This window comes from Antennarius striatus, chromosome 12 (assembly GCF_040054535.1).
Source record: "Antennarius striatus isolate MH-2024 chromosome 12, ASM4005453v1, whole genome shotgun sequence".
NCBI lineage: Eukaryota > Metazoa > Chordata > Actinopteri > Lophiiformes > Antennariidae > Antennarius > Antennarius striatus.
Genome location: NC_090787.1, coordinates 2,253,289 through 2,274,704, shown reverse-complemented (window position 1 = coordinate 2,274,704; position 21,416 = coordinate 2,253,289). Strand labels below are relative to the sequence as shown.

General features: G+C 49.1%; 3 protein-coding genes and 2 non-coding genes across 6 annotated transcripts; 3 read left to right on the top strand and 2 right to left on the bottom strand.

The window, feature by feature from the left end:
- Positions 1 to 103: 103 nt before the first annotated feature.
- On the bottom strand, positions 104 to 4,471 carry LOC137605106 (probable serpin E3). The gene is made up of 9 exons (XM_068329520.1): positions 4,142 to 4,471; positions 3,237 to 3,560; positions 2,072 to 2,296; positions 1,744 to 1,986; positions 1,439 to 1,637; positions 1,223 to 1,323; positions 609 to 695; positions 434 to 517; positions 104 to 332 (listed from the first exon to the last, which is right to left on the bottom strand). Exons 2-9 carry the CDS (start codon positions 3,499 to 3,501, stop codon positions 280 to 282), a joined length of 1,257 nt encoding a protein of 418 aa, XP_068185621.1. The 5' UTR covers positions 3,502 to 3,560; positions 4,142 to 4,471; the 3' UTR covers positions 104 to 279.
- trnas-cga (transfer RNA serine (anticodon CGA)) lies at positions 1,056 to 1,137 on the top strand. The gene has a single exon. It is a non-coding gene; the product is annotated as a tRNA-Ser (tRNA).
- Positions 4,472 to 6,034: 1,563 nt separating the features above from the next.
- LOC137605229 (probable serpin E3) lies at positions 6,035 to 10,503 on the top strand. Its single transcript, XM_068329741.1, has 9 exons — positions 6,035 to 6,403; positions 6,986 to 7,309; positions 8,249 to 8,473; positions 8,559 to 8,801; positions 8,908 to 9,106; positions 9,222 to 9,322; positions 9,850 to 9,936; positions 10,028 to 10,111; positions 10,213 to 10,503. The coding sequence occupies exons 2-9, from the start codon at positions 7,045 to 7,047 to the stop codon at positions 10,263 to 10,265; spliced, it is 1,257 nt and encodes a 418-aa protein (XP_068185842.1). The 5' UTR covers positions 6,035 to 6,403; positions 6,986 to 7,044; the 3' UTR covers positions 10,266 to 10,503.
- Positions 9,408 to 9,489, bottom strand: trnas-cga (transfer RNA serine (anticodon CGA)). The gene has a single exon. It is a non-coding gene; the product is annotated as a tRNA-Ser (tRNA).
- An 877-nt stretch (positions 10,504 to 11,380) lies between the features above and the next one.
- sf3b1 (splicing factor 3b, subunit 1) lies at positions 11,381 to 21,416 on the top strand. Of its 2 annotated transcripts, XM_068328627.1 has the most exons (24): positions 11,381 to 11,442; positions 12,026 to 12,198; positions 12,380 to 12,481; positions 12,648 to 12,762; positions 15,197 to 15,276; positions 15,379 to 15,564; positions 15,716 to 16,178; positions 16,307 to 16,428; positions 16,515 to 16,712; positions 16,796 to 16,897; positions 17,233 to 17,412; positions 17,506 to 17,592; positions 17,850 to 18,120; positions 18,226 to 18,371; positions 18,458 to 18,604; positions 18,695 to 18,820; positions 18,948 to 19,169; positions 19,257 to 19,439; positions 19,539 to 19,650; positions 19,736 to 19,856; positions 19,941 to 20,072; positions 20,179 to 20,451; positions 20,537 to 20,753; positions 20,835 to 21,416. In XM_068328627.1, exons 1-24 carry the CDS (start codon positions 11,415 to 11,417, stop codon positions 20,991 to 20,993), a joined length of 3,945 nt encoding a protein of 1,314 aa, XP_068184728.1. In that variant the 5' UTR covers positions 11,381 to 11,414; the 3' UTR covers positions 20,994 to 21,416. The 2 variants fall into 2 exon arrangements, with proteins under 2 accessions (XP_068184728.1, XP_068184729.1); XM_068328628.1 differs by lacking the exons at positions 11,381 to 11,442; positions 12,026 to 12,198; positions 12,380 to 12,481; positions 12,648 to 12,762 and adding an exon at positions 12,792 to 14,862 and having other exon boundaries at positions 20,835 to 21,415.

The following is a 21,416-nucleotide window of genomic DNA, read 5'->3' as shown; positions in this document are numbered from 1 at the left end:
TTTTACTGATATTTTGGAGGATTCTTTTTTTATTTCCAACAGTAAAAGAAAGGATCAAAACATCCTGAGTGCAAAAACACGTATTAAAAGTTTATTTACAGACATGTACAAAAAATATTGTCCCTCTTCCTGAAGTGTCTGTGGACCCTCCGTTCGGTCCACTAATAAATACCAGTAGTGAGATCGGGGCTGGTGGAGTGGGTTTGTGTGTGTGTGTGTGTGTGTGTGTGTGTGTGTGTGTGTGTGTGTGTGTGTGTGTGTGTGTGAGGTGTTTGGGTCTCAGGGTGCTTGATCTGCTGGGTTCATCACTCTACCCATGAACAAGATGGATCCTGGAACAGACAACACACAAAGGAAGAGGTCAAGCCTTTCGCACATGTGTCCACTAGGGGTCGCCAAATCAGAGCTGCCGTGTCTACAGTCACATAGATACCTGTGTTCATCTGTCGGAGCAGGAATAAGAACGGCCGATCCGCCTTGAAGACAGGAGAGCGGGATCGTTTGAGTAGCACGATAGCTGGAGGGTCCACAAATAAGATTTTATCATCCCATAATCCTTTATTTTGATTCTAAACAGCTGCCGTCATCATCATAGAGACATTTCCTACCTGTAGCAGCAGCTGCTTTGGTCCCCTCCTCTGTGACGTCTATCCTCACCTCATGGAAGACATCAGACACATAAAGACTCTCCTTCACTGCAGGAGGAAACAAACTATCAGCCCAGATGGTTTGTCATGCTAATTCTAATCTGACCTTGAATCAGATTCTTTTATTTTGTGGAGGTTTATTCTGGGAAAACCTGGTGGATTACAAGAGTTTCAACCAAGATCCACCCCTAGAGTTTCTTTCCTACATGAAGGAGGGTGTGTTTGGGTAGGTTTCAAACCACGATCACCAAAAAACAAAACAAACGTTTTTACAAAAACCATTCAAACATGGACCACAAAACAACTTATTTAAATGTGGATCCAAGTGAAGGAACTGGACCCACACTGAACCAGACAGGGTGTTTCTCAGAAATGTCACAGATCAGGTAAACTCTGCTCCTCCACGGAGTCACGGTGGCCGAGAGGTTAAGGCGTTGGACTCGAAATCCAATGGGGTTTCCCCGCACAGGTTCGAATCCTGTTCGTGACGCTCACTTTTAAGGGACAGCGGTGGCTCGGTCTGTCAGGACTTGACTTGGGAACGGGTTCAATTTCTAATGACACAATTTAATCACCTGACATTCCAGAGAATTCAGCTGCCGTTGGGTTGAAGGCGTCGCTGATGCCCATGGCGGGAAGCGCTGACCTCAGGTTGAACTTGTTCTGCATTCTGAACCTGTGGAGACCAGACAGGAAATGTTTGACCGTCATCTTCCTCCTGCTGAAACAAAAACTAAACCATTCTTGTCGTCCGGCTCTGAAGGGTCTGCGACAGGGTGCACCATGCTCACCTGGGTAGGAAGATGTCCATCTTGGTTCTGCGCAGGCCGGCGGCCCAGGAGGCCAGCTGACGAGCGGTGAGCTGGGACTCCAGGGAGGACAGCGGGGTCTTCCTCTCGCTGGGCAGGACCACCTGAAGGCTCAGGGATCGGCCCGAGTACGGCAGCTCCAACACCGTGTAACGCTGGTCTGACGCCGTCCTGAACTGACCTGCCAGGAAGAGCGACCGATTCTACAAAATCAAGACTTTCTACAAATGAATTTGGTAACTAATGGTTTCATCTTTTCGTCTCCAACACAAACAAATGTCTCTTACCAAAGCTGACCTCTGTGGCCTGATACATCATGGGCACCTTGATGGCGCTGCCGTCAGACAGGACGAAGGGCAGGTTCAGGGTGTTGGTGAACAGGAACTGTTTCTGCCAGACGCCCCGGAAGGCCACCGTGTTCACCAGCGCCATCTGCAGCCGCCGGTTCCCCCACAGGGTTTCCGACTGGGCCTCGCCAGAACCCGACAACTCCCCGCTGCTCCCTCCCGCCTGGAGACGCCACGAGTCGTCTGACAGGAAACCAGGAAAGAGCAGCGTTTAGATGGAACTGACACACCGACGAGTGGAGCTCTGGCTGCTGGTGGCAGCTCTTACTCGGGGTGTTTCCTGCCCCCTCCGGGCTGCCACCGAGGCTGTCCTGGCTGACGTTGGTTCGGACCACGCTGGCGTTGGTCCAGGCTGCTGCACGTTGGATGAATTCGGTCAGGAGCTGGACGCCGCTCTCTACAAACAAGGTGCAGGTCTGGCGCAGCAGCATCCCCTGGCTGGTGTTGCCCACGGCGCCCTGTGAACGCAGCAGGACCTGCTGGACGTGGGCATCTGCAGGCAAACAAGGAGGGCAGGTCAGACGGGGGGGTCGATATGAGGTGCAGGACGTTTATCAAAGGGGGGGGGTGCTTCAGGGAAGTCTCAAAAGATCAACACAACAGGAGAAACATCACTTGAAGGGATTCAGCTCAACCACCTCCAGCCTGTTTTCACAGTAAGTCCATTCACAGCCGTTAGTTTGAGTTTTCACTCGACTGTTTCTCTGCAGAGACGTTTATCATTTATCATTTAACAAAATTACCAGAACTGAATGCAATCGTTTGTAATAGCAGCGATCACTATAATTGTGTGCTTTCTGTGTAATGACGCTGTCTTTCTGTGCAGCAGTGCTGAACGAATCACGAACAGACTGACTTTTTGCCATCACACATCCTTTAAATTCAATAACTTTAATAGTGTTGACCTTCTGCTTGAACAAAACAGTCCAGTTTAAAGACACTGACATGACCTCAGATTATCTGTACTTAACATTTATGGACAAAACAGTCAGATTTCATTTCATCACATGTGATTGTGATGTTTGAACTGAGGCCAGCCTTCCATTTGTCCCTGACAGGAACTGTGGAGCCGTCCTGACACACGGGCATCATTCCTCTCCCCCCGTGAGGACTGGTGAGTTCACATCACGGAGGGAAGAGAACCGGCAGCTCCTGCTCTCATTTTGTGGGTAATTAAACAGCCTGACCTCTCGACCCCGGGGCCGAGCTGCAGGAGTGGTTAATGAGATTAGAGCTGGTGTGGAGGCAGGTATTATGGCTCCAGACACCACTGTGCTCTGAGGGCCAGCAGCAGCAGCAGCACCGCTCCACGCCACCTGGTACCACCGGCACTGAGGGCCACCAACCACCTCCTCAGCCTCCCTCTGGCACCAGGAGGAGCAGCCAGCGAGACCGTGTTCACGTCCGCGTCAGCAGCCTGGAACCCATCGTACCGTTCACGTCGTATCCCAGCGTTTCCTGCAGCTGAGCCAACGTGTTGCCCCTGGCGCCGAGCTGCAGAAGCCCCAGAGACGTGGAGACGCTGACCGGCGACACGATCAGGTTGGAGTGGTTCTCCGTCTCCGTGAGGGTCTGGTAGAGGCTGACGGCCAACCTGCTGTGGAGCTCCTCCATGCTGTCCTGAAGGCTGCTGCTACAGTGGCTCCTCTCCACCAACCAGAGGCAGAGGAAGAGCGACGACATCGGCGGGCGGCGCATCTCCTCCCACGGGAGGGGACGGATCCACACGGAGAGATGGGAACCCACAAATCTGAGTCCTGGGGAGACAGAAGAAAAGTGAAAACAGGAAACTTTAACTCTCATAATGTTAGGATTTTTACATCCGTGATCAAAATTTGAATAAACCTCATTTTATTAATGGTGAAATGTTCATTTGACTCATTCCTGAAAATACCTCCTAAATCCTTTATTTTATTCAAAGCAAAATCAGAAAAGTCTCATGTCGACATCAGGATTATGGGATGTAGATGTCAAAGCAGCTGCTTTCTCATTATAAGATAACTGACAGCATTACTATGAGTTACAGGGACACTGTAAAGACTCAGTGATTTGACTCAAGGATTGGCCTTCGTCCCTTTAACCCATTATATCCTGATCTATTAAATAATTGCCAAATTTATTTTTTGGAAAATAGGGAACCTGTCGTTTTTTTTTTTTACATGTGAGTTTTAATTTGCATTAATTTTTGCTCAATCTGGAATTTTTCAGCATGCAGAATGCAGGTACATGCGTCTGACTGTCTGCTTTAGGTTGTTCAGGAAGAAACAGCCCAACTGTTTCAAATATGATCCAGTTGGCTTTAAAACTTTAGCTGCTCCGGTGCCGCTGCGGGTCTTACCTGCGGACAGGTGAGGGAGTGTCCTTCTGTGTCCAGCTGTTCAAACCATCTGCGGAGTCTCTGCAGGTGCGCAGCGTCCTGTCCTCCCCCAGGCTGTGGTTCGGTCCTCCTCTGTCCCGGGGGGCTGTCAGGCTGTGGTTCGGTCCTCCTCTGTCCCGGGGGGCTGTCAGGCTGTGGTTCGGTCCTCCTCTGTCCCGGGGGGCTGTCAGGCTGTGGTTCGGTCCTCCTCTGTCCCGGGGGGCTGTCAGGCTGTGGTTCGGTCCTCCTCGGTCATGAGACGGTGTTTAAAGCGGAACGCTCCGCGCCGGGTTTGCGCTCTCCGTCGGTGACGTCCGTACCACTCGTCCGGGATTCCTGCAGCCCGGGGCTATAAGGAGCCGGGTGGGGGGGGGGGGGGGGGGGGGGGGGGGGGGGGGCATGTCACTGAGCAGCAAATCCCAAACCGGCCAGGGGGGAAGAAAAAAACAAAAAACAATCCACGAGTACGCGCACAGAACCGCGCCGAACGCATCAAATTCCTAAAGATGTAATAAACCTGCTGGGAAGTACACACCGGTGGAATATGGATAAAAGATTATAAAATGATCGTGAGAAGATGTTGCTCACTTTTTGTGGCTGTGGATAAATTCGAATGTTTATTCTCAGATGAATCCTCGTGGATTCTGGGTCGCTTCAGTCTTTACTGATGCTGGTTGGTTTGGGTATCGAATTTCAGAAATAGTTTGTGAAATTTTAACAACATATTAAGCATTACAATAATAATATACCAACAAAAATGAAATTTTCATGGAGCCTTTTAAACACGGGCTGGATTTTATTACCTCCGCCGAGGAGGGTTAGGGTTAGACTCAGATTAGAATGTCTGTACACCCAAAGGCTGCGCGCACGTATGCACGCACGCACACACACACACACACACACACACACACACACACACACACACACACACACACACACACACACACACACACCGACATTCTCTAACTAAATATTTGGCCTTTTGTTGCGATGATCAAAAGACATTTGTGAGCGTCACGCTGCTGCGTCGGTTTTCTAATTGGTGTCACTCGTGGAATGTGAACCCTCATCCCCGACAGAGAATAACGGAGATTCATCCATCAGGAAACACTTTGTGGTGTGTGTAAAGGGACTGGATGACAGGCATTCAGAGTTTAAACGGTGTTTTTCTCTTGAGTCGAGTTAGAGAGAACAAAAACGGTTTAATCAGCAGTGAACCACATGCGCAATAATCAATAATCAATAATCATAAACAATAATCAATAATCACAAAGATCTCCTGTAAAAACAATGAAAAGGGAGCCGGACATTTCTTATTATTATTGCTGAAAGCTTTGGGCTTGTGTCATTATGATCCTTTGCCCGGACAGGAAGATGTTCTGCCTCTATTTGTGATCCAGTTCAGGAATCTGATCCAGAATCAGGTGTGTTTGTGGCCCCGCCCGCTGGCAGGTGCAGGAAGTCCGGTAAATGGAGTTCGTTCAGAATCCTCCTCTGTCGATTCAAAGTTACTGTAAGACATTTCTCACTATTCAGATATTTTATTTAGGTTCTTCAAGCAGCTTTTGGGAAAACTGTAACAAAATAAACAAGAAATAAATGTCATTAATCATTCCTTTTTAAAAATACTTTTGGTCCTTTGTGAATCACCTTTTTGGTGGCATCTGAAGGTTAATGTTGTTGTTTTTAAAATTGTTTTTAACTATTTTTATGTTTGTTTGATTTATCATATTTTTTACATTTAATTCAGAAATTTGTAGAGAACTTGTTTCTTCCCCCTGGCCGGTTTGGGATTTGCTGCTCAGTGACATGCCCCCCCCCCGCCCGGCTCCTTATAGCCCCGGGCTGCAGGAATCCCGGACGAGTGGTACGGACGTCACCGACGGAGAGCGCAAACCCGGCGCGGAGCGTTCCGCTTTAAACACCGTCTCATGACCGAGGAGGACCGAACCACAGCCTGACAGCCCCCCGGGACAGAGGAGGACCGAACCACAGCCTGACAGCCCCCCGGGACAGAGGAGGACCGAACCACAGCCTGACAGCCCCCCGGGACAGAGGAGGACCGAACCACAGCCTGACAGCCCCCCGGGACAGAGGAGGACCGAACCACAGCCTGACAGCCCCCCGGGACAGAGGAGGACCGAACCACAGCCTGGGGGAGGACAGGACGCTGCGCACCTGCAGAGACTCCGCAGATGGTTTGAACAGCTGGACACAGAAGGACACTCCCTCACCTGTCCGCAGGTAAGACCCGCAGCGGCACCGGAGCAGCTAAAGTTTTAAAGCCAACTGGATCATATTTGAAACAGTTGGGCTGTTTCTTCCTGAACAACCTAAAGCAGACAGTCAGACGCATGTACCTGCATTCTGCATGCTGAAAAATTCCAGATTGAGCAAAAATTAATGCAAATTAAAACTCACATGTAAAAAAAAAAATACGACAGGTTCCCTATTTTCCAAAAAATAAATTTGGCAATTATTTAATAGATCAGGATGTAATGGGTTAAAGGGACGAAGGCCAATCCTTGAGTCAAATCACTGAGTCTTTACAGTGTCCCTGTAACTCATAGTAATGCTGTCAGTTATCTTATATTGAGAAAGCAGCTGCTTTGACATCTACATCCCATAATCCTGATGTCGATATAAGACTTTTCTGCTTTTGCTTTGAATAAAATAAAGGATTTAGGAGGTATTTTCAGGAATGAGTCAAATGAACATTTCACCATTAATAAAATGAGGTTTATTCAAATTTTGATCACGGCAGTAAAAATCCTAACATTATGAAAGTTAAAGTTTCCTGTTTTCACTTTTCTTCTGTCTCCCCAGGACTCAGATTTGTGGGTTCCCATCTCTCCGTGTGGATCCGTCCCCTCCCGTGGGAGGAGATGCGCCGCCCGCCGATGTCGTCGCTCTTCCTCTGCCTCTGGTTGGTGGAGAGGAGCCACTGTAGCAGCAGCCTTCAGGACAGCATGGAGGAGCTCCACAGCAGGTTGGCCGTCAGCCTCTACCAGACCCTCACGGAGACGGAGAACCACTCCAACCTGATCGTGTCGCCGGTCAGCGTCTCCACGTCTCTGGGGCTTCTGCAGCTCGGCGCCAGGGGCAACACGTTGGCTCAGCTGCAGGAAACGCTGGGATACGACGTGAACGGTACGATGGGTTCCAGGCTGCTGACGCGGACGTGAACACGGTCTCGCTGGCTGCTCCTCCTGGTGCCAGAGGGAGGCTGAGGAGGTGGTTGGTGGCCCTCAGTGCCGGTGGTACCAGGTGGCGTGGAGCGGTGCTGCTGCTGCTGCTGGCCCTCAGAGCACAGTGGTGTCTGGAGCCATAATACCTGCCTCCACACCAGCTCTAATCTCATTAACCACTCCTGCAGCTCGGCCCCGGGGTCGAGAGGTCAGGCTGTTTAATTACCCACAAAATGAGAGCAGGAGCTGCCGGTTCTCTTCCCTCCGTGATGTGAACTCACCAGTCCTCACGGGGGGAGAGGAATGATGCCCATGTGTCAGGACGGCTCCACAGTTCCTGTCAGGGACAAATGGAAGGCTGGCCTCGGTTCAAACATCACAATCACATGTGATGAAATGAAATCTGACTGTTTTGTCCATAAATGTTAAGTACAGATAATCTGAGGTCATGTCAGTGTCTTTAAACTGGACTGTTTTGTTCAAGCAGAAGGTCAACACTATTAAAGTTATTGAATTTAAAGGATGTGTGATGGCAAAAAGTCAGTCTGTTCGTGATTCGTTCAGCACTGCTGCACAGAAAGACAGCGTCATTACACAGAAAGCACACAATTATAGTGATCGCTGCTATTAGAAACGATTGCATTCAGTTCTGGTAATTTTGTTAAATGATAAATGATAAACGTCTTTGCAGAGAAACAGTCGAGTGAAAACTCAAACTAACGGCTGTGAATGGACTTACTGTGAAAACAGGCTGGAGGTGGTTGAGCTGAATCCCTTCAAGTGATGTTTCTCCTGTTGTGTTGATCTTTTGAGACTTCCCTGAAGCACCCCCCCCTTTGATAAACGTCCTGCACCTCATATCGACCCCCCCGTCTGACCTGCCCTCCTTGTTTGCCTGCAGATGCCCACGTCCAGCAGGTCCTGCTGCGTTCACAGGGCGCCGTGGGCAACACCAGCCAGGGGGTGCTGCTGCGCCAGACCTGCACCTTGTTTGTAGAGAGCGGCGTCCAGCTCCTGACCGAATTCATCCAACGTGCAGCAGCCTGGACCAACGCCAGCGTGGTCCGAACCAACGTCAGCCAGGACAGCCTCGGTGGCAGCCCGGAGGGGGCAGGAAACACCCCGAGTAAGAGCTGCCACCAGCAGCCAGAGCTCCACTCGTCGGTGTGTCAGTTCCATCTAAACGCTGCTCTTTCCTGGTTTCCTGTCAGACGACTCGTGGCGTCTCCAGGCGGGAGGGAGCAGCGGGGAGTTGTCGGGTTCTGGCGAGGCCCAGTCGGAAACCCTGTGGGGGAACCGGCGGCTGCAGATGGCGCTGGTGAACACGGTGGCCTTCAGGGGCGTCTGGCAGAAACAGTTCCTGTTCACCAACACCCTGAACCTGCCCTTCGTCCTGTCTGACGGCAGCGCCATCAAGGTGCCCATGATGTATCAGGCCACAGAGGTCAGCTTTGGTAAGAGACATTTGTTTGTGTTGGAGACGAAAAGATGAAACCATTAGTTACCAAATTCATTTGTAGAAAGTCTTGAGTTTCTAGAATCGGTCGCTCTTCCTGGCAGGTCAGTTCAGGACGGCGTCAGACCAGCGTTACACGGTGTTGGAGCTGCCGTACTCGGGCCGATCCCTGAGCCTTCAGGTGGTCCTGCCCAGCGAGAGGAAGACCCCGCTGTCCTCCCTGGAGTCCCAGCTCACCGCTCGTCAGCTGGCCTCCTGGGCCGCCGGCCTGCGCAGAACCAAGATGGACATCTTCCTACCCAGGTGAGCATGGTGCACCCTGTCGCAGACCCTTCAGGGCCGGACGACAAGAATGGTTTAGTTTTTGTTTCAGCAGGAGGAAGATGACGGTCAAACATTTCCTGTCTGGTCTCCACAGGTTCAGAATGCAGAACAAGTTCAACCTGAGGTCAGCGCTTCCCGCCATGGGCATCAGCGATGCCTTCAACCCAACGGCAGCTGAATTCTCTGGAATGTCAGGTGATTAAATTGTGTCATTAGAAATTGAACCCGTTCCCAAGTCAAGTCCTGACAGACCGAGCCACCGCTGTCCCTTAAAAGTGAGCGTCACGAACAGGATTCGAACCTGTGCGGGGAAACCCCATTGGATTTCGAGTCCAACGCCTTAACCTCTCGGCCACCGTGACTCCGTGGAGGAGCAGAGTTTACCTGATCTGTCACATTTCTGAGAAACACCCTGTCTGGTTCAGTGTGGGTCCAGTTCCTTCACTTGGATCCACATTTAAATAAGTTGTTTTGTGGTCCATGTTTGAATGGTTTTTGTTAAAACGTTTGTTTTGTTTTTTGGTGATCGTGGTTTGAAACCTACCCAAACACACCCTCCTTCATGTAGGAAAGAAACTCTAGGGGTGGATCTTGGTTGAAACTCTTGTAATCCACCAGGTTTTCCCAGAATAAACCTCCACAAAATAAAAGAATCTGATTCAAGGTCAGATTAGAATTAGCATGACAAACCATCTGGGCTGATAGTTTGTTTCCTCCTGCAGTGAAGGAGAGTCTTTATGTGTCTGATGTCTTCCATGAGGTGAGGATAGACGTCACAGAGGAGGGGACCAAAGCAGCTGCTGCTACAGGTAGGAAATGTCTCTATGATGATGACGGCAGCTGCATAGAATCAAAATAAAGAATTATGGGATGATAAAATCTTATTTGTGGACCCTCCAGCTATCGTGCTACTCAAACGATCCCGCTCTCCTGTCTTCAAGGCGGATCGGCCGTTCTTATTCCTGCTCCGACAGATGAACACAGGTATCTATGTGACTGTAGACACGGCAGCTCTGATTTGGCGACCCCTAGTGGACACATGTGCGAAAGGCTTGACCTCTTCCTTTGTGTGTTGTCTGTTCCAGGATCCATCTTGTTCATGGGTAGAGTGATGAACCCAGCAGATCAAGCACCCTGAGACCCAAACACCTCACACACACACACACACCCCCACACACACACACACACACATACAAACCCACTCCACCAGCCCCGATCTCACTACTGGTATTTATTAGTGGACCGAACGGAGGGTCCACAGACACTTCAGGAAGAGGGACAATATTTTTTGTACATGTCTGTAAATAAACTTTTAATACGTGTTTTTGCACTCAGGATGTTTTGATCCTTTCTTTTATTTTTTAATAATAAAAAAATCTCCCCAACAGTCTCTTGCTGAAGTTCCTCTTCCCACTTCAGGAAGAGGGACAATATTTTTTTTGTACATTCTGTAAATAAACTTTTAATACGTGTTTTTGCACTCAGGATGTTTGACCTTTTCTTTTATCGTTGCAAATACAAAAATCTCCCTAAAGTCACGTAGAGAACACTTTATTTACATGGCCCTTCACAGGGTAAAATAGAAACTTTATATATGGAAATCCTTATAAAAAGGTCGTTTTTCACTGACCATACTCTTTAAATAGTACTCTAGGGTTATATTTACATTTTTACAGTGTATTCAAAATATTATTTTTGTAGTGGCCTCTTCATAAACACAGACAGGTATAGCAGACTTTGGTCCCAGTCCAAGGAGGGAGGCAAAATGTTTACTGGTCATATCTACTTGCTGACAGAAAGTATTGTCAGCTCAGAGAATCTCACAGAACAATGCTACAAAGACATACAGTATAATTCATTACATTTCTCCAAAGTCAGCAAAGAAATTTTTTTCAAAAGTTCAGCAAATCTGTTCAGGTTGGCAGCCTGGTTTGGAACAGATCACTGACATTTTGACATGAATTAATAAAATTTGAATTCCACATTTGAAAATAAGTAAATAAATAATTTAATATTAATATTAATATTAATAATAACAATAATAAAATAATAATAATAATAATAATAATAATAATGTACTTGGCTGCAATAAGTCATTGTTAAAAGTACAAAACAAAACAAAACAAAACAAAACAAAACAAAACAAAACAAAACAAAACAAAACAAAACAAAACAAAACAAAACAAAACAAAAGTTTCTTTCGTCTAAGTAGAGCGCGTGACGAGCCGGAAGTACTGATTAACGCACTTCCGCCCTGTGATTCAGTTACGACCAGAACACCACCAAAATGGCGAAGATCGCCAAAACGCACGAAGGTAAATTTCTTGTTTAGAGCAGTAATTACGTGCTACTTCGTGAAATTCCTCTTGACGTTAACGTGTGATGATTTTCCTCGTTAGTTTCTGTCCTTTTCGGGGACCTACTCGCTGATCTGTTGTTGTAAAACGCGGTGAGAAGCAGGCCGCAGTGCGACGCAACGCGGACTGCGTAGATAATGGCGCTGCATGCTAGCGTCTCAGCTTGCTAGCTAGCTAGCTAACATTCGCGTAGATTTTTTTTAAACATTTTGTCAGTATTAAGGTTGAATACAACTTCGCCATCGGATAATAAACGACATATTTTCTTTTCTAACTGTGTGTCTTTATCCTCCAGTCTGTTTTTTAAACGCCACCCGCAAAACAATCTCTCATTCGGTTAACCTATGCAGTTAGCATTAACGTTCTACAACAATAAGTAACTCCATAATGCTCGACTGCACGTAAGGCGAACGTCCTGATGGTTTAACCAGTGCGATATAAAATATGCCTTTATGTATTCTCAATCAACATTGTCACTAATTAGTCTTACATCACTGGTGTTTCCTGTTTTTTCATTTTACTCAATTGTTCGTTACCATAGATATCGAGGCCCAGATCCTGGAGATCCAGGGGATGAAGGCTACCCTGCTGGAGGAAGGAGACCAGGGAGTAGGCCTTGATTCCACTGGCTTTTATGACCAGGAGATCTATGGAGGCAGCGACAGCCGCTTTGCTGGTTATGTCACCTCTATTGCTGCCAATGAACAAGAGGAAGTAAGTATTTTCCTATTCCAAGGCATGTCGCTACAGGACATCCTCACTTTGATTTAGTTGCGGTTCCACGTGTTTTTCTGGAGCTTGATTGCTCCTGTTGTTTTGTTGCAGATGAGCTAGGATCGTTTTGCCATCTTGGCAAGACTGTGACTAGACTCTTGTTATTTTTTTCTTTCCCCAGGATGATGAAGAGGATTCATCGACGAGCTTGTTGGGACAAAAGAAGCCAGGGTATCATGCACCAGTGGCAATACTTAATGCTATTCCACAGTCAGATGAACAAGTACGTATTATTATTATGACATTACTAATGTTTTTGTAATTTAATCTGAATATTTCAAGTTCAAGAGTAATTGCTAATATGTGAGAGATTGTGTTGTTCATTTTTACTCGCAATTATTTTCAGTTTAGTAGTGAAGGTACTTACATTTATGTCCTATCCTTTGCAGTATGACCCGTTTGCAGAGCATCGTCCACAAAAGATTGCGGAGCGAGAAGATGAATACAAAGCCCGGCGCAGACAGATGATCATCTCACCCGAGCGTCTTGATCCTTTTGCAGATGGTAAATTTTGTGATTTTTTATGTCTTCCGCATTTTCTCCCTGTTTTTCACGGTTCACTTTTGTTGAATCCCATGACTGCCAGTGGTTTCACACGTGTAGTTTTCTGATTAACCCTTCGACCACAATGCAATAGTTTGCCTCCCAGACTTGATTCCTTCCCTGTAGTTTATCTTTTATGTCCAGGAACATTTTGCACCTCATTTTCCTCTGATGGGAATGTTTATCCAACTTTGCTACAAATGGATGAATGGCTGGCCTTGTGTATTTTTTTGGCTGTATTTTATGTTTAAAAATTACTTTACTGTTATGAATTTAAGGGCATAAGAGTTAATTACACCAACTTGTTAAGTAAAAGTGAGTCATAAGAGGGTTACTGTACTTTTCAAGTGGGAAGTGGTTAGGTGTCCATCAGGATAATTCACCTGACAAACATGGGTTGCAGGTGGGTTGTGTGTGAGTCGAAGGGTTAACAGTCTGAATGGAGAGTCAGTGTAGAGTGTGTTGGGAAATTGCAGGTCCTTGCTTTTCTTACATATGAGGATGATAAATGTAGGTCTGAGTGTTGGATGTGGTGTAATCACCTCCCGATGAACTGAGCTCAGTAACAGATGAGTTTTTGGGCGTTTTCATACCTTCCTTATTTGGTCTGGAATTTTTTGACTCCAGTTTGATTCAGGCCAAATTGCAGGTGTGAAACCTCCTTTGGACCAAGGTCCTGAAATTACCAAAAAAGCAATTAAAGATACTTGCAAAATTGCAAGCTGAAAAAAGAAATTCTGACTGGGTTAAAATATACAATTTAATAAAAATCCAAAACTCAGTTTGGAGTGATAGGTGTGAAAGCGCCCTCAGATCCCAAAGGCAGGCAGGCAGTGGAGAGAAATAAAATCAATAGGAGGACTGTTAAAGAACCACAGTTGTTCACTGAATTTGTCATTTGAGTCTTAGTTGTCCTCACAATTTCTTTGTTGAGGCTGTAATTGAAGTTTCATATTAATTTGTCGCCTTTGCTGGCTTGTCATTCTCTATAGATATGAAAAGGTCGAGGAAAACTACACGGCATATTAATTCTTCTTCTTCTACATTGCCGTCGTAATTTAACAAGATTTAAACCAGTGCCTGAAAATGACACCCTGAGTGTAGAACTATGCGCGAGTGCTTTTTTTGTGTGTAAACACAAATGGTGATCATGAGCCAGTTTCCTATTTTTATCAGCTGTTCCTGACACTGTGAGCTGAAGGGGCCTGAATGTTTCAGGTTAGGTAGGGCCTGTCTAAAGCCTGCATGTAGAGAGAGGTCTTTGTACAAAGTTGTTGTGTAAATATATTTTTATTTTACAACTCTCTCTGTAAAATAGAAATATGTTATCAAGAAAATTGTGTACCGCAATACCACAGGCCCATACTAACTGTCCTTAATTTCTCTCCTACAGCAGTACTGCTTTGCCAGTCCTGTACTGCACTCTGTTAAGGGTGCAGCAACTCATCCTGTGTAGGTTATGGGGATCACAGAGAACTATGCACTTGTCAGTTTGGTCAGGTCCGCTGGCTGCTTGTTTGGGGCCTTTGAGGGGAATCAGCCCAGCTACAGCAAACCTCAGCCCCCACGTTTTTAAAAACATTTTTTATATGTATAATTGATCAGATTCCAACAAATTTAAACACATTTTTCGTAAATGAAATTTTTGATGACACGTCTTTACTTTATTTTTTTTCCCGTTAGATTTATCCTGAAAACAAATGAAGGGATAAATGATAGAATAATGACCAGTACTATCTGGAGTCACTGTGACTCGGCATGTCGTATTTTTTTATTTTTCTACTGTCGAGCTCTACTCTCAAAGTCTTGACATCAGTTTTATGATGGCACAAAGGATTTTTGTCGAATCTGGACCCCAGAGTCTTATTTTGTTTTAGTTTCATGCCCCAGGAAGGTAATTTATTTTCTGAGTACCGTAAATCAATGCAACACAGGTGGTATTCTGTTGTGTGTGTGAGTTCAAACCCTTTTCCAAAGTGTTACTAATGGTAAAGAGAAATTTTCTAGGCTTCTTTTCTGCCGGTTGAAGTCTGACTGCAGAAGACCCTTGGCACTGAAAGTGTACGTATTCTGAGGAGCACAGCCCAGGACCCCTGCATCAGTGATGGCATATAACTTCTTAATCCACTTAAAGAAAACACCACAACCTCAGCTCTTCTCTATGTATCTGCTTGTATTTCATTAGAATGCTATGACTGTATCCAAAAGAAACCAATGTATAATTGTATGTAATTTCTTAGGACTTTGTTTATGAAAATAGGAACGTAAGTTAATGTGTTGGTAAAGAGTCAGGATTAGCTGGCTGTGTTTGTGCTTGCTGTGTTTGTAAAAACGGGGGTCCCTGGAGCCTAAACTGATGAGTACTCTCTGTCCTTGTTGGTGCTCTTTCGCGCAGGGGGCAAAACGCCGGACCCCAAGATGCAAGTCAGGTCATATGTGGACGTCATGTTGGAGCAGAACCTGTCCAAAGAGGAGGTAAGCAGCTAACTTGTATGGAAATTATTACAAATGAAAGTCAGTGCTTCGATGTTTGTTGGGTTCTGACCTTTGTGTGTTTTGTTTTGTTTTTGTATGTAGAGAGAGATTCGTCTGCAGCTGGCAGAGAAGGCCAAGTCAGGGGACCTGAAAGCTGTCAACGGGTCTGCTGCCAACCAAGCCGCCGCAAAACGTAAGCGTCGCTGGGACCAGACGGCCGATCAAACTCCGTCTAACGCCACGCCCAAAAAGATGTCCAGCTGGGACCAGGCTGACTCCTCTGCTGAGGTGAGCTTCTCGTTTCAGGCTCTCATTGTTTTCTAGAGCCAGTTCCGAACAGGTAGCGGTCCATCTGAGTGTCCTGGTGATTAGATTTAACGGATATCAATCAGATTTCTAACATTCTATCTGTCTCATTAATTTCTCTGGTCCCTTGTAGACTCCAGGACACACACCGGCACACACACCTTCAAACAGTCGATGGGACGAAACTCCCGGCCGCCCTAAAGGCAGCGAGACCCCGGGGGCCACTCCCAGCACCCGCATGTGGGACCCAACTCCTAGTCACACACCGGCTGGCGCAGCCACCCCCGGCAGGGACACGCCTGGCCACGCCACCCCCGGCCACGGCGGAGCCACGGGAAGCGTCCGCAAGAACCGCTGGGATGAAACTCCAAAGACGGAAAGGGAAACCCCGGGACACGGCAGCGGCTGGGCCGAAACGCCACGCACGGACAGAGGGGACGAGTCGGTGGGAGAGACTCCCACCCCAGGGGCCAGCAAGAGGAAGTCCCGGTGGGACGAAACCCCCGCCAGTCAGATGGGATCCTCCACACCGCTGCTCACCCCGGGAAAAACCCCCATAGGAACGCCAGCCATGAACATGGCGACTCCAACACCAGGTGGGCAAGCCCTCTCTCCCCCCACTCCCATCACAGAACCAGTAACGTCAGGCTTCCTGTTTGCTGGTTTTTATTTCTATGTCTGGAACACATTCGTCTCAAGTTCCTTCATCTTCTGTTGGCTTCAGGTCACCTGATGAGCATGACCCCAGAGCAGCTGCAGGCGTGGAGGTGGGAGAGGGAGATCGATGAGAGGAACCGGCCTCTGACTGACGAGGAGCTGGACGCCATGTTCCCAGAGGGATACAAGGTCCGCATCTGGATTTACGGTGGAGACAAGAAGCCCGTCAGGTTTTTAAAAGCATCTACAGGGTTGACGGTTTCCTCTTCTTCTAGGTCTTGCCTCCACCAGCAGGCTACGTCCCGATTCGAACTCCAGCCCGCAAGTTGTCGGCCACACCCACTCCCATCGGAGGAATGACGGGTTTCCGCATGCAGGCGGAAGACCAGACCACCAAACAGATGAACGACCAGCCGTCAGGAAACCTCCCCTTCCTCAAACCCGACGACATCCAGTATTTTGACAAATTGCTGGTGAGCTTCTCCGTTATTTTCACATCACAGGAAGTTCCTCCGATGTGGAGTTCCCTGATCTGATGAGAATTTCTCTACTTTAGGTTGAGGTGGACGAGTCCACATTGAGTCCAGAAGAGCAGAAAGAGAGAAAGATCATGAAGCTGCTGCTCAAGATCAAAAACGGAACACCACCCATGAGGAAGGTTGGTAATCAGTTCATCCTTATTGTGAAATTTCTTGTGATTTCTATTTGCTTTTGAAATGATCCCCTGAAAGTCCCAGGACTTCCTGAGTGCTCCTGTTTATTGTCGTATGAGGAGCAGAAATCCTCCTACTGCAAGATCAACACCCAGCACTGAGCCTGTGTGTGGCTGAAGTGTGAATACTTGCTTGCTAAAGAATCTTCTTCATGAGGAGCTGCTGCTTTTGGCAGAGATCGCCGTGTGGACGATCAGAATCTGCCAGGAGCTGCAGACAGAAACGACCCGTGATGTGATTTCACTTGATTTCACCTCCCCTCCCCTCTCTCCTGTCTCAGGCCGCCCTGCGTCAGATCACAGATAAGGCCCGTGAGTTCGGAGCCGGCCCCCTGTTCAACCAGATCCTGCCGTTACTCATGTCTCCCACCTTGGAGGACCAGGAGCGCCACCTGCTGGTGAAAGTCATCGACCGTATTCTTTACAAGCTGGACGACCTGGTCCGACCGTACGTACACAAGGTAAGAGGACGTTCACTCGACGGAGACATGCGCTCTGATTTTAGAGGGTGGTGATTTTGGGACCTCATTACCCCCCCCCCTCCTTGTGTCCAGATCCTGGTGGTGATCGAGCCGCTGCTGATCGATGAGGATTACTACGCCAGAGTGGAAGGCAGAGAGATCATCTCCAACTTGGCGAAGGTAACGCCAATCGTTTAAAGACTGGGCGCGCTGCGTTCCCTGCGAACCTTTCTCGCCTGTTCGACCGGTCGATGGTCAGATCAGGGCTAGCCGTTCGCTAGATCAACACCAACATGAGAGCTAGCTGACCTGACATCAGTGCCTCGTCCGTTCTCACCCTGCACCCGTTGGTTACAGTACGGCTGTGATTGATGTGAATCCGCCGGATGTTAAAGTCCACGTTCTCCTGTTTAACGCTCGTCTTCGTGCCTCTGCAGGCGGCCGGTCTGGCCACCATGATCTCCACCATGCGACCCGATATCGACAACATGGACGAGTACGTCAGAAACACGACGGCCCGAGCCTTCGCCGTGGTGGCGTCCGCCCTCGGCATCCCCTCGCTGTTGCCTTTCCTGAAGGCCGTGTGTAAGAGCAAGAAGTCCTGGCAGGCCCGACACACCGGCATCAAGATCGTGCAGCAGATCGCCATCCTCATGGGCTGCGCCATTCTGCCCCACCTCCGCAGCTTGGTGGAGATCATCGAACACGGTCAGTCGTGGTCGCACATGGAAGTTTCAGTCTGACTGTTTACATTTTAAGACTTAAGTTTAAGTTTTATTCCTCTTTTTTTTTTTTGATCATGTGACGCTGCAGGTCTAGTGGATGAGCAGCAGAAGGTCAGGACCATCAGTGCTTTGGCTATCGCTGCCCTGGCTGAAGCTGCTACCCCCTACGGTATCGAGTCCTTCGACTCGGTCCTCAAGCCGCTGTGGAAGGGCATCAGGCAGCACAGAGGAAAGGTGAAGTCACTCGCTTACCTTCTAGGTTTGAAGAGAGGAATGTTTCTCGCCGTGCTCGTATTCAAACGTCGTCCCTCCGTCCCCAGGGTCTGGCTGCTTTCCTGAAGGCTATCGGTTACTTGATCCCTCTGATGGACGCTGAGTATGCAAACTACTACACCAGAGAAGTGATGCTGATCCTGATCAGAGAGTTCCAGTCCCCCGACGAGGAGATGAAAAAGATCGTGTTAAAGGTAACGTCTGTGTGCGACTCGTCCTGATTGGTTCTCACACACGGAATTCTCGTTTCTGTCTCTTGAGCTGAACTGTCGTCGCGTTCGTAGGTGGTGAAGCAGTGTTGCGGCACCGACGGTGTGGAAGCCAATTACATCAAAACCGAGATCCTGCCCCCCTTCTTCAAGCATTTCTGGCAACACCGGATGGCTCTGGACAGGCGCAACTACAGACAGGTTAGCAGACACACGTCTGACTCACGCAGACTGAGGATCGTGACGGAGGCGGCGGCGCTGAAGCCGATGAAGCTTGCCGTGTTTTCTAATCCGTATTGTCGTCCCCCCCCCCCCCCCCCCCCAACAGCTGGTGGACACCACGGTGGAGTTGGCCAACAAAGTGGGAGCCGCGGAGATCATCTCTCGCATCGTCGACGACTTGAAAGACGAGGCAGAACAGTACAGAAAAATGGTGATGGAGACCATCGAGAAGATCATGGGTAACCTGGGCGCCGCCGACATCGACCACAAGCTGGAGGAGCAGCTGATCGACGGCATCCTGTACGCCTTCCAGGAGCAGACGACCGAGGTCAGATGTTCAGATGTGATAGGAACCGATGTAGAAAGATGGAATCCTTGGTCGTCGCCCTCCTGATCTCTCCTGTCCTTCCACCAGGATTCTGTGATGCTGAACGGTTTTGGTACGGTGGTGAACGCCCTGGGGAAACGCGTGAAGCCGTACCTGCCTCAGATCTGCGGTACGGTGCTGTGGCGTCTCAACAACAAATCGGCCAAAGTCCGTCAGCAGGCGGCCGACCTGATCTCCCGCACGGCCGTCGTCATGAAGACCTGCCAGGAGGTACGGCGAGAAGATCCGAAGCCCCGCCCCCACGAAGAACCCGGGCGCACAGAAAACTAACGCCTGCTGTCGTCTGTGTGTGTGTGTGTGTGTGCGCAGGAGAAGCTGATGGGTCACTTGGGCGTCGTCCTGTACGAGTACTTGGGGGAGGAGTATCCCGAGGTGCTGGGGAGCATCCTGGGGGCCCTGAAGGCCATCGTCAACGTTATCGGTGAGTCGGCGATCGCGACATTCGTAACTTGGTGTTCGGACGTGGAATCCCGAGTAACTGTTGGACGATGACTTCTTGATTTCAGGGATGCACAAAATGACTCCGCCCATCAAAGACCTGCTTCCTCGTCTCACCCCCATCCTGAAGAACAGACACGAGAAGGTGCAGGAGAACTGCATCGACCTGGTGGGCAGGATCGCAGACAGGTGGGTGGAGGAGGGAGGGGACGCCCTCTGGGGTTTCTCCATGGCTGCGGGGCCTCGTTCCTGACTGTGTGTGTTTTATTTCAGGGGGGCTGAATACGTGTCGGCCAGGGAGTGGATGAGGATCTGCTTCGAACTGCTGGAGCTGCTCAAGGCTCACAAGAAAGCCATCCGCAGAGCCACCGTCAACACGTTCGGTTACATCGCCAAAGCCATCGGGTGAGCATCATCATCATCATCATCATCGTCGTCATCATCGTCGTCGTCATCACGTTTTTAAAGCGAGCCTCTCAACACGACTTTGTCCGTCCCTCCTTCCTTCCAGCCCTCACGACGTTTTGGCCACTCTGCTCAACAACCTGAAGGTCCAGGAGCGTCAGAACCGCGTCTGCACCACGGTGGCCATCGCCATCGTGGCCGAGACCTGCTCGCCGTTCACCGTGCTGCCGGCGCTCATGAACGAGTACCGAGTCCCCGAGCTCAACGTGCAGAACGGCGTGCTCAAGTCGCTCTCCTTCCTGTTCGAGTACATCGGGGAGATGGGCAAAGACTACATCTACGCCGTCACGCCGCTGCTGGAGGACGCGCTCATGGACAGGTGGGTAGACGCACGGCGTCCGCGTACCGACTTCCTCTCGATCGCCGTTACTCTGGATTTAACTTGTTCTTGCGTCGTCCTGCAGAGACCTGGTCCACAGGCAGACCGCCAGCGCCGTCGTCCAGCACATGTCCCTGGGCGTCTACGGCTTCGGCTGCGAGGACTCCCTCAACCACCTGCTGAACTACGTGTGGCCCAACGTGTTCGAGACGTCGCCTCACGTCATCCAGGCCGTCATGGGGGCCCTGGAGGGCCTGAGGGTCGCCATCGGGCCGTGTCGCATGCTGCAGTACTGCCTGCAGGTGAGGAGCGATGGGGCGGTCCGGAATGGTTCGGTTATTCCTGGTGACGCCACGTGTAACCCATGATCCTCTCTGTTTTAGGGGCTGTTCCACCCGGCCAGGAAGGTGCGAGACGTCTACTGGAAGATCTACAACTCCATCTACATCGGCTCCCAGGACGCCCTGATCGCCCACTACCCGCAGGTCTACAACGACGACAAGAACGTTTACGTCCGCTACGAGCTGGATTACGTCGTGTAAATAGAAAAGTTATGTGCGCCCTGCTTTTTCCTCCCCCTTCAGTTACCGCCCCCTTCCCTTCCACCCCCTGTTGTCACCCCCACCCCCATCTCGGACACGAGTCGGGTATCCTTTTACTGAAATTACCCCAAGGCAGACGCGTTCGGTTCCAGAAGTTAGAATAAAATGAAAGTAGGAGAGACAAAAGGAAGTGGACCCCCCCCCCTTTCGAGAGGTGACCCTCGTTCAGACGAGCCTCGACTGAAGTGTGCAGAGCAGTACTCGTGTTTTAAATACTCAAGATTTTTTTTGTGTGTGTGTTGATAGTCGTCTGCAGCGGCTGCTCCCTCTACACACCTGATCCTCCTCCTCCTTTCATGCCTCTGTTCTTACTAGATCGTTGCTTTATTTAACCAATAAAATGTTTGTGTAAAAAAAAGTTTG

Bases quoted from the DNA above. Each gene is read 5' to 3' on its own strand.
- LOC137605106 (XM_068329520.1), bottom strand. From the start codon at position 3,501: ATGCGCCGCCCGCCGATGTCGTCGCTCTTCCTCTGCCTCTGGTTGGTG. The intron at 1,987-2,071 runs GTAAGAGCTGCC...GTTTCCTGTCAG, and splicing joins GGGGGCAGGAAACACCCCGA to ACGACTCGTGGCGTCTCCAG. The intron at 696-1,222 runs GTGATTAAATTG...TTCCTCCTGCAG, and splicing joins TGAATTCTCTGGAATGTCAG to TGAAGGAGAGTCTTTATGTG.
- LOC137605229 (XM_068329741.1), top strand. From the start codon at position 7,045: ATGCGCCGCCCGCCGATGTCGTCGCTCTTCCTCTGCCTCTGGTTGGTG. The intron at 9,323-9,849 runs GTGATTAAATTG...TTCCTCCTGCAG, and splicing joins TGAATTCTCTGGAATGTCAG to TGAAGGAGAGTCTTTATGTG. The intron at 9,937-10,027 runs GTAGGAAATGTC...TGGACCCTCCAG, and splicing joins CAAAGCAGCTGCTGCTACAG to CTATCGTGCTACTCAAACGA.
- sf3b1 (XM_068328627.1), top strand. From the start codon at position 11,415: ATGGCGAAGATCGCCAAAACGCACGAAG. The intron at 12,199-12,379 runs GTAAGTATTTTC...TTCTTTCCCCAG, and splicing joins CTGCCAATGAACAAGAGGAA to GATGATGAAGAGGATTCATC. The intron at 17,593-17,849 runs GTAACGCCAATC...GTGCCTCTGCAG, and splicing joins TCATCTCCAACTTGGCGAAG to GCGGCCGGTCTGGCCACCAT.